The sequence below is a fragment of the Drosophila albomicans genome, chromosome 2L, assembly GCF_009650485.2.
Source record: "Drosophila albomicans strain 15112-1751.03 chromosome 2L, ASM965048v2, whole genome shotgun sequence".
NCBI classification, from domain to species: domain Eukaryota; kingdom Metazoa; phylum Arthropoda; class Insecta; order Diptera; family Drosophilidae; genus Drosophila; species Drosophila albomicans.
In genome coordinates this window covers 8203714-8218781 of record NC_047628.2, presented here as the reverse complement: position 1 = coordinate 8218781, position 15068 = coordinate 8203714, and the positions used below count along the sequence as shown (strand labels likewise).

Sequence of the window (15068 nt, the reverse complement as noted above, 5' to 3'; positions counted from 1 at the left end):
ATATTTTCTCTGCAAATTCTGCTAAGTTAGCTACATAATTGTTTGTTAATTTAATACCGATTCTTGATAACACATTTGAAAATATCCAAATTTAAATTTATAAACTTACATAGATACATTCATAGAGTATTTATATGTTATATAATTGGTTACAAGTGTTAAATTAAATATTATTCTTTACTGGTGTCATTTGGCCAAACAATTTGCTCAATCCATTTGCGATAGTATGAAACTCTGGTGTGAAGACTAGAAGCAGATTCACCGTCACATTGATTTCCCTTTGAAATGACGCCCATGACCACAGAAAGGCAATTCGTATGATTAGGATCAAAGCTAAAAGTTGGACCACCAGAGTCGCCACGACAAACATCTCCGCCAATTGTACCATTTGGCCCTGCACAGAAGTGAAGAGTTTCATTCAATTTCGTGTAGGTCGTAAAATTGCATTTTGTAATATCGTGTGTGATTAAAGTTGTTTGCGACAATTCACTTGAATCCATATCTCCATTTTTACCAAAACCACCAGCCCTAAATTCTGTGAGATTCTCTCTACTTGATGTGGGCAAGCAAACTGGTCGAATTTTAAACGTGCTAAAATCTGCTGATCCTTCCATTTCCAATATAGCAATATCATTCAATGTTTTTGTTTTATTTTGTAGTCAGGATGTATCGTTATATTTTTTACATTAAATCGAGTACTATTATTTATTTCTGTTTTATTATGGGCACCCAAGACAACTGATATCTCTCTAGAAAATTAATATTAACTTTTATTATATTCTTAATTATTGTATTCTTAAAAGACTTACGTTGTGTCTTTGTTGAAATCAACTACACAATGCGCTGCAGTCAAAATAAACTTTGTGTCAATCAACGCCCCACCGCATATCCAATCCCAAATAAGGTCCGATTTTTTTCTTGTTTGAAGTGAAACGATAAACGGAATTGAGTGTGGATCTACTGGTTTGCCATCTGCGACCAATCCTGTCTCATTACAAAAATCGTTCAGTTTTGAAAATTCTGCACATTCTGTTGAAAAAAGAAAGAAAGCAATATTACATAATGACACAGTGCTCAACTATCATATGAGGTGCACACCCCTTTATTAGAAAGTAGAAAAAATAATTATAACCACTACCCATAGGAGAGAAGGGTATTTTAACTTTATGCCGAAAATATAAGTAACAGGCAGATATACTCTTAATCGGCGTGTTTAATATTGTTACCAAAAATTGGATTTGCAACTTACTTCTTTCTGAGATTGTGGGTTCTAGGAGACTCGGGCAGCAATAGTAGTCTTCTCTTGGCAAAGCGCAATGCTGTAAGATGCTTTTATTTTTATGGTATTGTTTAACTTTAGATACATATTCACATTCACTTTCGTGTATGCAATTACATTTAGTTTTAGCAGAATTACTTGACCAAACAAACAACAAAAATTCATTATAATTAATATTGTAATTGCATACACAATTTTACAAAAGCTCATTTTAAATAGTTTACGATTATTGACGTTATTATAAATTGTATTTAATATTTTTTCTTGCTTTATTTAAATTGTAGTTATTGATGGCACAAAGTATCTTAATCAACCGAACTAGCACGAATGAGAGTTACTGAATTCAATTTTTGTTCAGTTGGCGTAGAATAATTATGGGCGTATTTATACCCGCTACCCATATGGCGGAGGCGTCTCCGCCCCCATAAAGTATATATACATATGTACATATGTATATTCTTGATTATCGTCAATAGCCGAGACGATATAGCCATGTCAGTCTGTCTGTCTGTTCGTTCGTCTGTATAAACAGCTAGATCTCAGAGACTATAAGAGATAGAGATATAATTTTTGTTGAACAACACTTAGATAGAGCGGAATTTTGGTACATACAATAATACGTATAGTATTTATGGTTCCTGGGAATTTGTTTGTAAGAGTTATTAAAGAAAAACTTTTGTATAGCAACTTACGCCTACTGCAATAGGGTCCTAGTTGCTTTGACTGACAATCTGGTATATTTTGACTTTTATGATATATTTTTGGAATGTTGTACTTCTTCATTATACCAAATATAGCCATCGGTATATTTTATTATTTTTGTGGTATAATATTCTGAATATTTTGAAAATATTACCACATTGTTTTGCTTTTATTCAAAATGGGTAGCGGGTATCTCGCGGTCGAGCTTACTCGACTGTAGATTACTTGTTTTAATGGAATTTCAGTACATCGTGCATTCATACTGATTAGGAAATAGCAATTGTCATTGTCTGCGAGCAGTTCTCTAACCCGATATATATTTGATTACATTTTCAAATAATTTCTTTCTTATTTATTATTGTAATGGTAGAAGGAGGCATCTCTGATCTCATAAAGTACATATATATATTCTTGATCAGCGACTATTTGTCTGTCCGTATGAACACCTAGATCTCAGAGACTATAAAAGATAGAGCTAAAATTTTCGACAGCATTTGTTATGTGTGCACGCAGATAAAGTTTGTTTCAAATTTTTGCCACGCGCACCTCCGCCCCGTAAATTGACAAAATTCGAATAACAAGCGTAATTTTAAAGTTAGTATTTTAGTATATAAAGTAATGTATATAGAAGTTATTAAAGAAATACTTTTGTATGGACAAAAACGCCTACTTACTAGGGGTCTTATAGGCTTTGATATATACTGAGGGCAGTACCAATTATACAATTTAGTGTATTTTTGGAAATTTTATGGGCTTATTAGAATTTTTTTGAAAAAATACCGTTATATTTTGGTTTTATTTAAAATAGGTAGAGAGTATCTCACATTCGAGCACACTCGACTGTAGCTTTCTGACTTTTTTTTTTTTTGATTTCTAGCCAAGAAAATCACTTAGTTTTACATATAGATATACAATAAATATGTACATATAATACAATATGTATGTTATTCGTAAAAATGTATATATGTATAATTAATGAATCCTATCATACTATAAACTGCAAATTAACTCAACATTTTATTTATCTATTTGCAATCTACTTACGAGAGTTTTCTTAAATAATTCCTCATCACAAATGTACAAATGAATTAATTATTCTGAAATAATAATAATTATTTGTCTGTCACTTACAAAGGTCATTATTAGCATGGCTCCATGTGTACATATGTTATAAGTTCTTATAGTACTCATTGTTATTTTCAAGTGCAGTGGTCGTTGTATTTCGTGAACAATTATAGAAAATTATTGCATAACGTGGGCTTGATTAATAATCTTAAGTCTAAACATTCATCATCTGCCGCGTCAAATGAAAAATCCCACTTGAAGTTCATTTCGCAATTCGCATTTCCTTTTCGTAGTTCATAGCTCGCCCCCATTATCATCCATCATTCATCATCATCCGTTCGCTTGTCATTTCGTTTCTCTCTCTCTCTTCTTTCTGGCATAAATCGCTCTCTCCCTTTCTCTACATCTCTTCTCTTGTTTCCTCTTTGCGCTTGTTAAATAAATAATTGTCCATCGTTTAATGCGTTTAGGTACATAAACATGCAAAGTTACGTTCATATTGCATATACAGTCACAAGTACTGACTTGCCTTCCCCATATCCTCTAAACCCATTCCAGATCGCATAAACATATATACATATATTCTCTATGCATGTTCGTCTGTTGCTTGCCAGGTGACCACATGCTGTTCTCGCCCTGCCCTCCTGCTCTAACGGCGCATTTTCAACCGCATTGCCAAGCTGCCTGGCTGCCTGCCTGGTTGGTCGGCTGGTCGGCTGGTTGGTTGGTTGGCTGGTTGGCTGGCTGCCTGGCTGACCACATCATCAAATGCGAAATGCAAAAGCGTCGTAATTGCCACCGCACCACATCTCCCCAACCCACCCATCGCTATTCCACTCTCCAAACTCAACACTGGCTCTTCAGTCGAAGCCGAAACCAATAAACCTGCATACGTCGATTAGTTGCACATGAATGCAATAACATGGGACCTCACGGGGCAAACCCAGCAAGAGAAGGGGCCAAGGGGTTCGACTGGGAAATGAAATGGTTAGGGCAATGCACAGACAGCCGCAGACGAGCCCATTTAAGCCACGTCTTAAGAAGCTTTTGTCTAGGCCATTCTTACCTCGCATCTACAACAAAACTGGCTGTCCGTCCATATGCCACACTGCTCCAATACACATTAGATTATAAATTACTCGCAACGATTAAGTTATTAAATAACTGTACCAATTGTGTAGTTACAATGAATCTTAAATGACTTTTGTAGTCTTTGGATTACTTTATTTGCATTGAAATTCAAATTTGAAAGAAAGTTTTCTTGAAAACTTTGTTGATTGTTAGGCGATTCGGAATTCCAAAAGCATTCTCTATATTCAGCAATTTAATAAATGTACAGCAACTATAGCACCTATGTATATATATATGTACATAAATATAATATAAATACAAATGAAAAAAGTTTCAGTTTGTTTAAAAACAATTAGAAATATGGTAACGCAATTATGACAATTACATTGGAAAAAATTGGTAACGTTAGTTCTTGCTTTACTTATATACAAACTTGTTAAACGCACCTCGCACTGATATGTTCAATTTGCACACTCGACTTTATAGACATGATTTATAATCATATTATATATTCAAATTAATTTTAGTTTTATTGCTAATTAACGCAAAGAAGACGACTACTTTCATTTAAACAATGTGTCAAACTATAATTTTGAATGGTTATTGATGACATTCGGACGCTTAACTTGGTTTATAACTTTATAACCTCTATTATATGACATAGTATATGGAGCAGAGCAAAAATTGTGAAATTTCTGTATAAAGAGTTGTGCAAATTATAAAAGAAAAATACTTTCATTTTATTATTTATACTGTAAATAATATTGATTTAGAATTATGATTCACTGATATAAAGTAAACTCAGTGAGTTACACAATTTGTTAACTAACATATAAGAAACTTAATACATCTGCGATAAATTTTTTATACGCTAAAGACTATTTTCAATTCAGAACTATTTTTACTGAAACCTTTCTTGGTTAATTATAGTGTTGCTAACAGCCATATTTTATTGTTATTAGTTTTGGAGTGATTATTATTTCACTAATACCTTCATTGAATAGCTGTGGAAAGTTAATCAGATCTCTTTAACTGAAATGTATTATTATGGGGTTTCACTGAATGCGAAGTAAAATCTGTTGATGAGGTTATACAAAATTATATTTCTGTATTAGTTTCATTATTGATTCAGTGTATTGATTCTTTTGTCGATCAATAATGTTTTAAGCCTATCATGGTGAGGGTTCATTGTAAGTGAGTACATTGAACTTCATTTGGTAAATTTTTAAATATAATCAGATGGAAGCTAATGCTGCCCATTGTATGTTAGTTGTGTGCAGATTCCTTGGCAGAGGTCTTGACCCGAGCAGCCAATTGGCAAAATGGCCAAAAACTATGTCTCTTGCCAAGATGTTTAGCTGGCAGTTCCCAGCTAGCAAGCTTTCAGCTGCCACCTGACGTTGAGACCGCTTGGCTGACCACTAACTGTTTCAGTAGAAGCGATGCGATGCTTTACTGAGTCACAGACCGCAACGGTGGCGTTGCGTCGCCTGGCAACAGATTTCAAATATTTGCGTAACCCAAGCGGCGCTTGAACTTATCACATCTTGCTCTGTCGCCGCCGCTCTGCTCCCACACCCTTTTTCTCTGTCGCTCTCTCTCTTGCATTCACTAGCTAGCTAGCTAGCTTATTTGCCCAGTTGTAGATGATGTTGTAGTAAATGCGAAGCCGCCTTCACCGCATTCCACGGGCCGACGGCCATGAATTTTGCATTTTCTATGTGTACCCAAGTATTTTTAGAGCTGTTTGGCCAGGCCTGTGATTCATCAAAAAGAGCGGCGACAGCTGACAGTCGGACGGGCCGACAGGGCAACAGGGCCGCGCAGCTACGCATGGAAATAATTTAGCAAAACTACGGCAAAAAATAAAAGGCATAGACAATGGCAATAGAACAGCGAACTCAACACACCAGCGACAACACAGCGAACTCAACCCCGCAAAGCCGCGCTCCATGCGTCATACGCCGGGGGAAACACCTGAGGCGTTCGGGAATTGCCGATGCTCATTAGCTCAACCGAAGCAGTTGACAAAGCGTACTCAGAAAAAAAAAAAATTAAATCTACCATAGAAGGTGGAGCGAATAAAGTGGGCGAAGTAAGTCGAAGATCAAATGCTCTCTCACTTGAAAGATCGCAAGCTTATGCGGCTGCAAACTTAAAGCGCGTAAAACCTTAACATTTCAACGCAACCGTAAATCAATGCAGCTAAGCACATTGTGTGTACATAGTTAAAATATATGGAACTGTACATACAGTTGTTGTAAATATTTGTATGTACTACGTGTCTATGTACTTTAGTGTGCGTGTTCACTCGACTGATTTAGAGCCATTAAACACAGTCCGGTCTATGGCCCAAACATCTTTTTAATATGTGTACAAATTAATTGCAAATTTGCGTGCGTGTTCGTATCACATAGTAAAAAATAGTTAAACCTGACGCGCCGAAATTGAAATACCCTTAACTCACAAACCAAACTTGTTCCCGTTCAAATATACTCGCACGGCAACAGAGTTTGAATATTGTTGCGTATAATTAAAGCTATACCCCTAAAAAGCATGCAAATGTAGATGATGATGAAGAGTATCAATGCAAATGGCGATACCCGTTATTTTCTATCACGTAAATTGATTTCCGGATAGCCCGAACAAAAACAACATTTAATTTTATGTGTACTTCGTTATCTAAACGAAATAAAAGATCGAATTTCGTATACACTTTCTCAAGGCTGTCTGTATCTGAACTGAAATTCATTCAAATATGATTCATTGGGTCAGCAATGCACTCGCTAACGCACAAAATTCGTGATGAAATACTAATGGTGATATCATTAAGTAAACAACAGTCGACAGTCGTTTTTTTTTTTTTTTTTTTTTTTAAATACTTTCAAATAGAATTTAAAAAACGCATTGCTATATTAATTCGTTAGAAAACAGTTGTTCTATTAAAGTATTGTGGCAACTCTGTTTTGGCTAATAAAGCTCTCCGATAATGTGTGTGAGAAAGCGAAAAGGCAATATGCATGGTACTTATAATGCTGAGGAAAGCGAGAGCCATGATACAATAATACAAGGTAGTCTCGTCGGAAAAGCTGTCCGCTATCTATACCATACATAAGTGCGAGTGAAACGACTGCGCCTAGTGAGTGCGAAAGAATCGACAGTAGAGCTTTGTGATTAACCCTTCAATGGCGCATAGGGTTTAATTGTTCCACTATATAAAAAAGAGTTGAAATGTTTTTATAATTTAATTATTTACAGTTTAGAAGTTGACAGTAATCGTTGTTTTTATTTTTGATTACTAATTTTTTTGTTCAGGTTCTTAATTCTATCATAAAGTTCATATATATATATAATATAATTGCAATCTGACATTTTTGTCTTGCACAAGGGTTAACATTTAGGGAAAAAATCGTCCGCGCACAACCTTTCGCTTCAACAAGCACGAGCGCACTGACGATAGCGGACAGAAACCGAACGAAAAAAGCACACGACGAGACTACCTTGTATTATTGTATCATGGCGAGAGCAATGCCAACGAAATCTGCATCCACTATACATATGTATGTATATACATACATACATACAAATATTGATCATTAACAGCTGTTTTCTTATGCCTATACATACATATGTCTGTATATGCATTTACATTTGTTCATATACATACATTTACATACATATGTATGTACATATGTATGTATGTATGTATGCACGTAAATGAAACGTACGTCAAACAGAACGAAAATGGAAAATATGAATCGCGTGTTGTGCGAACAGTAGCAAAATTGTGTTTCAATTTGTATTTCGGCAATTTGCTTTGTATATTTGTTCTCTGCTCTTCGCCGCCAATTGACATGTTTTCGCCGCGAAAATGGCGACAACAAAATTGTCGTAAAGTTCTTAAGTATCATCGCAGCTTAAAATACACAGATAGATAAATACATATGTATGTATGTTCGTATGTACATACATATGTACGTATGTATGTATCGTACATATCATACTATTCGATAATACCAACAATTTTAGTAGTCTAGTACTTTTAGTGATACAATCCAATTTAATTGCTCTAATAAAAAAAAGAGAATTTGCTTGGCAACAGTGGCAGTGGAATACGACGTATGCCATACAAAGTCGACAGATCACTTAATTCACCACGTCATGCGGAACAAGTACAAACACACTTACAAATGTACACATGTATAGTATGTACTACATTGTTGGTACATACATTGTACATACATACATGTATGTACATACATATACATATGTATCAATGTTTTCTTTTTGGCTTTTTGCCGTTGCGATGTTTTGCCAAAATTATGACAAAATTATGAGACCCTTTCTAGGAAAGAACATAAAAACAAAAAGCAAGCAATAGCAATAATATATAAACGTACATACATACATATGTATGTATGTATGTACATTCATATGTATGATATTTTGCTTTTACACACATGCACATATTTAGCGTGTATTAGTGTAGCTATACGTCAGGCCTGACACAGTCACGCCCGCACCATTGTTGTTGGCGATGCCGACGTCGCTGTCGCGCACATTGTCGCAAATCGTTTGAAGATGACGCTCAGTTGTTGCGCTGCCAGACGTTTTGGCTCGCTCGAGCGGGTTGGTGGTGGGGGACGTTAACAATTAAGGTGCGGAGCGACATTGAACAAGTCAGCGAAGCAGCAACAGCAGCGAACGAGGCACGGCACGAGACGAGAGCATTTCAATCGCAGCTGGGTGATAACGTCGTCATTGTTGCCAGAGTTACGCAGGCCAATTTTAATTTATGCACAACACACACGTACACACACACTTACGCACATATGCAAGCACTCACAATCAACTCGTTCACTCGTTCAGTTGCGCTCTCTCTCACGTCCTCTCTCCACTACACTCCATTCTCTCTCTCAACATCTTTTTATTCACTTTGGTTGTGCACATTTGCACATTGTTGTTGTTGCTATATATTTGCGCGCTCACTTATATAAACTTTTCTCTCATTTTGTGTATTTTGTTTTTGCTCTCAATGGCTCTTTACAGCAGCAGCCGCAGCAGCGACAACCACGAAGCCTCGTCGTCTGGGAGCGCCGTGGTGGGCGATCTGTACTTTGGTTACGTTACGCTCTGCGTTAGTAAGCTTTTGACAGTTGACAACGCGAGACGCTTAACGCGCACGGTAGTTAATAACGACGACGGCAACGCGTCGCCGCTGTCGACGCAGTCGTCGGTAAACGCAACAACAATAACAAAATAAAAATACAATAAAACGCAATTTGAATATTTGCCTAGTTGAAAAAAATGCAACGCACTAACATCGAGTTTGAGCGTCAACGTCATCTGGCCAATTGGTTGGTGAAGAGCAGTCCTCACATGGCAGCTGCAGCGGCGAGTGCAGCGCAGCCACCCACAGCAGCGGGAGCAATTGGCAGTACTGGAGCGTCGACAGCAGCGGTAGCTGTGATTGGAGCAGGGGGTGTGGCAGCTGCTGCGCAAATAGCGCCCGGCAACAGCGCTGTAGCCTGTAATGGTAAGTGATGCAAAGGGGGAATGGAGAACATTCAAAAGATATACGTGTGTAAGCAAATGCATGCTTGTGTGTGCGTATATAATGCAAGGCAAGGCACGCGCGAGCAAAGGCGTGATATGGAAGAGAGCGAGAGAGAGTTTTACGTTTTACGGTTGTAGATTTGTTTGATTCTGCTCATTACTTGCATATGGTGGTTGCTCTTGTTGTTGTTGTTGCTTTCGTTTGCATTGCCTCTCTTTCTGTTGAATAGCGCGCGCGTCGTTCGCTTCGCGTAATTTCGCAGAAACGTGACGACAACGCCATCTCTCATGCTCCTCCAACCCACCCAAAAGCTTCAGCGCAGTTGTTGCTTTTGCTTTCGATGTTGATGTTTGTTGCTGGTGCTGTGGTGTTGTTGCAATTGATATTTCACAAAAGATAAGCAAAATTTCAAAACGTTTACTTTTTCTGCTGCTTCTTTTTTTATTTCTCTTGTATTGTACAATAATAATATCACTGTGATTTTGCGACGCGCTGTCGCTGTGACGCTTCTGCAGTTGTACTCTCGTATTCGTTTTCGTATTCGTATGTATTTATTAAGTATACAAAAAAATTAAGCCAAATGTGCGCAATTAAAGTGAGTAATAGCTCAAGCGACCCATAAACCAACTACAACTACAACACTACAGACAATGGGCAGCAATCGAACAATAAGCAATCAAAATCGAGAGATATTAAACTTTAATTGCGTTGAGGAGTTTGAAGCTTATGAAATCATATATAATAATATGTTTGTTTGCTTGTGTTTAACAGTTGCAGGCGTACTTGACTCGGTAATAAACTATTAATAGAACATTAAAGTCAAGTGCTGTGCTCACCTGAAGAAATACATGATATAAACGAAAAATAAAGGAAATATATTTTTACTTGACACAGCAATAATGCTACAATAATAGTACAGTAAACACATCTTAATGCAAGCTATATAGCATTAACTGCTACCGGGAAACCTGCCTCAATTCATGATTTCCCGTTGTGTAAAATGAAGTGGTAGTAAACTAAAAAATAATACATACTAAGCTTATTAAAACAAATGTAAAGTTCAGAAAATATTTAATCAGTTGAGGGCCACTGTTGACTTAGCCTAAAGTTGAGATTTTGATACAATGCATTTAATTAACTTACAATCACTAATTGTATTTAAATGAAGTACTTTTGTTAAATGTGTTTGCACTGTTAAAAAACCTATCCTATTTTATTTATTTATTTTTTTTTGGATTAAATAAGCCATCAATTATCCAGTGGCTAATAAACAGTAACGTGTGTATGTAAATTTAATTAGATCTTCGGCAAAACTTTTTTAAACTTTCGTTTATTTTGGGTGAATGCACAAATAAATAGACAGATACATAAAATTTAAATCAAATAATTCAAATGTATTCAATATTTATTGGGAACATGAAAAAGTCACGTACTTTTTATTTCACACATATTCGCACACACACGCACTCACGAATTTTTATGAACAATCTTATAGAGTGGCATATCAGGTTTTGTAGAAAGTTCGTTCACACTTATTTAAAAACAATGAATGGAAGGGACTTTGTTCTGTTTACAAAAGCTAAACACGATACGATATTCAATAATAATAAAGCATTAACAATACTACTCACTATAATCTGTTTATTGTATTTAGCTTGATATATGTATATAGGAAGTTGAAAGCAATACAAAAATGTTTAAAGTTGTTGTGCACAATTTAAATTGCAATTTTGCCAAGAGTATTTATCATTCATGTTTAAAGATAACATTCTTATATGATTGATCAAATAACGGAAGAGATTGACATTAAATGTAGTCACTGAAAACGATCATAACAAACATTAATCTCTTTTGTTTAATAGTAAATATTTCCATAAAACGTTATCAAGTTGTCTACAAATCCATTAAGAACCAAGCGATATTTTATAGTATATTCATTTATTACGTTTGTTTTCTTGTTGTTGAGCAACAGCGTTCGGTGTGTATTAATTATTGGCATTCATGTAGATATAAAACTACTGTTTCCCGCTTTAAAAAAAAAAAAAATTGCAATATTTTAATTTCTAGTTTATTAAAAAACAGAAAACAAGGACCTAATTTGAAGAATAGTCTTTTGGTCGATCAATTGTTGCAGGAAAAGCGATACTAACGATATTTTTAGTAAAAATACAGTATTGAACAGAAGAATTCACACAATTTCAATGAAAGTCTTAAATAAGAATTACGATATTTATGTGATAATTTATTATGGTCATGAGCAGTATAATATATAATATAAATAAAACAATTTCATACGTTTTTGCGATATTTTCAATAATTCTGATATAAAGAAATTACAAAACTATTTTGATAGCTCCAATGAAAACTTATGTAAGGCAATAATTACATAATTGGGGTATTATAAATTTTATTTAATATATTCATATATATACATTTCGGTAGAGAACAACAAAAACTACTCGATAGTTAAAAATACTAAAATAATATCGATACTCAAAATAAAGTGTACCTGCATTCGTAGTTGCCAATTTTATTTGTTTGCATTCCGCAGTGCATTCAACCACTGTGCCTTCGTTTGGGCTGCAAAATTGGCTGCGCTTAGCAACAGTTTGAAAAATCAACTGTTTGCTTTTCGCGTTTACTGTGCATTTCTCTGTCAGTGTGTGTGTGCGTGTTTGTGTGTCAGTTTGTGTGGGATTTGCCCCAGTGCAGACAGAGGGCAACAATTATTGTATATATCCATCCATATACATACATATATAATACATATAAGTTTGATGTATATGCAGTACTTTTGTGTGTGTACATGAGCTAATTGCCTCACTAATGCACTTGTGCTGTGGGCTTTGCCTACCTGCGCTTTGTCATTGTTGTTGCAGGTGCCCCACCTGGTGCACATCACGGGCCATTGGCGATGGCTGCTGCCACGGCTGCTGTTGAGGCGCGCAAGCCCAAGTTGCGTCGCTTTAACTCCCACGACACCAGCTCCAACATGTTCTCTGTCGCCGACTTTGAGAACGCGCGTCTGGCGCGCCGCAACGAGATCGAGCTGAAGCAGCGTCTGGCGCGACGCCAGCGCAATAGCGCCAATGGTAGCTATGGCTTGGGCAGTGGTGGCGGTGGCGGTGGCGATGTCGTCACTTCTGCAACTGGTGGTGGCCTCACAGCCAGCAATGGCCATGGCGGCTACACGGGTTTCTGTGGCGGACTCAATGGCAGCGGCGACTACTCCACCGGCGACAGCAAGACCTCCAAAGGCAGCGGCAGAAGAGAGGTGAGTATAAAAAGCTCGTTGACTTAGGTGTTGCCCTTCAACTGTATCTGTTTATGTCAATAGGAACCTCTGCCCGCTGATGTATTCCTTGAGCGGTATCCGTTGCCTCGCGTTGCACGCTTTTTGTATCCCAGTAAGAACTCAAACGAGACGCTCCAATCGAGTTCGTCGCACGGCTCCTCGACGGCCGCATCAAGCAGCTCCTCGGGGGGTCTTAAGGCGTCGCACAGCACCAGCAATGGCAACAGCAACGACGCCAACACTGGCACCACATCATCGTCCAGCGGCAGCAGTGGAAATCATCAACAGCAGCAACTCCACAATAGCAGCATCAACACTCTGGGGTTCAGTGATGAAGTCTTTCTGCTATATAGGCTGGTGCGACAGCGCGATATCTATCATGGATACAATGCCAAGTTGCAGGCGTCGCAGCGCAAGAAAACTGTTCTCATACCGCAGGAGTTTCCAGGTGAGTAGATCAATTGAAATTCAAACAGTGTCAACAACAGCAACAGCAGCAGGTTGAGCATGAGTCAATGAATGGAATATTAAAATATTTGGACGACTTGAGGAAGTGTGCAACGACTAGAGTTTCATGTAACTAAATGATTCATCTGATGAATCAGAATGTAATTTAGTATAGAGTTGACAAAGTAATTGCAAGCTTAAAGCTAATGAGAAAAAGCCAAAGGAGTAATGTAATTTATTAAGTGGCTGTCAAGAGTTCTGCGACATTGTACATTATTAAAAATAGGTTTGTTAACTATTCGATACTCTTTACTTAATTAAAAGCGTAGTTCATTTGTTTTAAACGTACATTGTGTCATTTAAATAATGCGAACTCAATTTAAACAGATTAAATTAATTATTGTCTAATACAGAACTCTGAAAAGAAAATTATGTCATTTAAATATTGCGTGTAAAACTTGAAATTGGTCTTAACTTCACCTATTATTTATTTTGATATGAAAATAGACTTGTGCATAATTAAACAAATGACTTAAAAATTCAAAAACTTTTCTTTAATGATCCACAAACTTAATGTGGTCTCTATTATTGTTTAATTCTAATTGTGATTAGGTTTTTTTGCGTTTGCTCTAAACTGACATTTGTATTGAGTTTATTAGTATTGTAAATTGCTTTTATTGACTATTTAGTAATAGGATTTAAAGCGATTACGTAATTGAAGTGCTTAACTCGCTGCATTCTCATGACTTATTCATGACATGGCTCAAACAGTTGGCTAATTTTGGTGTTTACTGAGCTATTCAAGCATTTAAGTGGGCCTCCCCATGAGAGTTGAGGGCCGAAGTATAGAAGATATGAGTTTCGCTTTGGTTTGCTAATGTGCGTGACAGAGTGACAGACTGCTGAAGTGACAGACTAGCTAACTGACTGACTGACAGAAAGGCATTGGGACAATGGAACATGGGGGGTGGAGGGCAAATAAACAGACAGACAGACAGTGTTACAGTAGAATAATCACAACAATTGCTCATCTCGAATATTATGCAAGTACATTAGTTGTTTTTTTTTTTTTTTTTTTTTTGTGTGTTGGATTTGTCTGAACCCATTGTTGGCTCCATGTGACTTTTCACAGCCACTTGAAGCCACGAGGCGCAAACCGAACCAATGCAATAAGCAAATATTATGCAATTAGCTGTTGCTCTGCTGCCGCTGTTGTTGCTGCTGCTGAGGCAACTGTTGACATGGCAACACGAGTCAAACTGATTTCCCCCGTCTTTGTCTTCAGGTTATTTCTCACTGCTGAACGAGAAGGGGCTGCCAACGGCCACACAATATGGCTCGCTCATGCAACTGGTGCGAGAGCGTGTTTACAAGTTTGCCTCGGTGGATAACATGCCGGCGTTTAGCGAATCATCACCCAATGCAGCCAGCAATAGTCCCAGTCATGAGGGCTGCCTGCCCACCAAGAATCGGCCACAGTATGTGAAGACAACGGCACGAGGCGGACAGGTATTCCGGCTGTTGGCCGTCTTCGAGGATGGCAAGCAGGAGCATGGTCAGAATGGCCACAGTCACAGTCAATCGAATAGTCTCAGCAATTGCAAGCCGCACTTGGCAAGCGGCGGCGGTTACATGGGACGCGACAAGGAGAA

The 15068-nt window shown here is 37.3% G+C and overlaps 2 protein-coding genes across 2 annotated transcripts in view; one reads left to right on the top strand and one right to left on the bottom strand.

Annotated features, from left to right (window-relative positions):
* The window catches only part of LOC117565820 (uncharacterized), a 76060-nt gene that overhangs the window by 57808 nt on the left and 3184 nt on the right, over positions 1-15068 (top strand). The window contains 5 exon segments of the mRNA XM_034245123.2: positions 9167-9353; positions 9416-9653; positions 12554-12948; positions 13012-13417; positions 14702-15067. Coding sequence (XP_034101014.2) covers positions 9425-9653; positions 12554-12948; positions 13012-13417; positions 14702-15067 — 1396 coding nt within the window. The 5' untranslated portion in view covers positions 9167-9353; positions 9416-9424.
* LOC127565107 (clotting factor B-like) lies at positions 55-887 on the bottom strand. Its single transcript, XM_052002238.1, is given in 3 exon segments — positions 55-635; positions 638-749; positions 883-887. Coding segments are annotated over 3 exon segments (582 nt in total). The 3' UTR covers positions 55-170.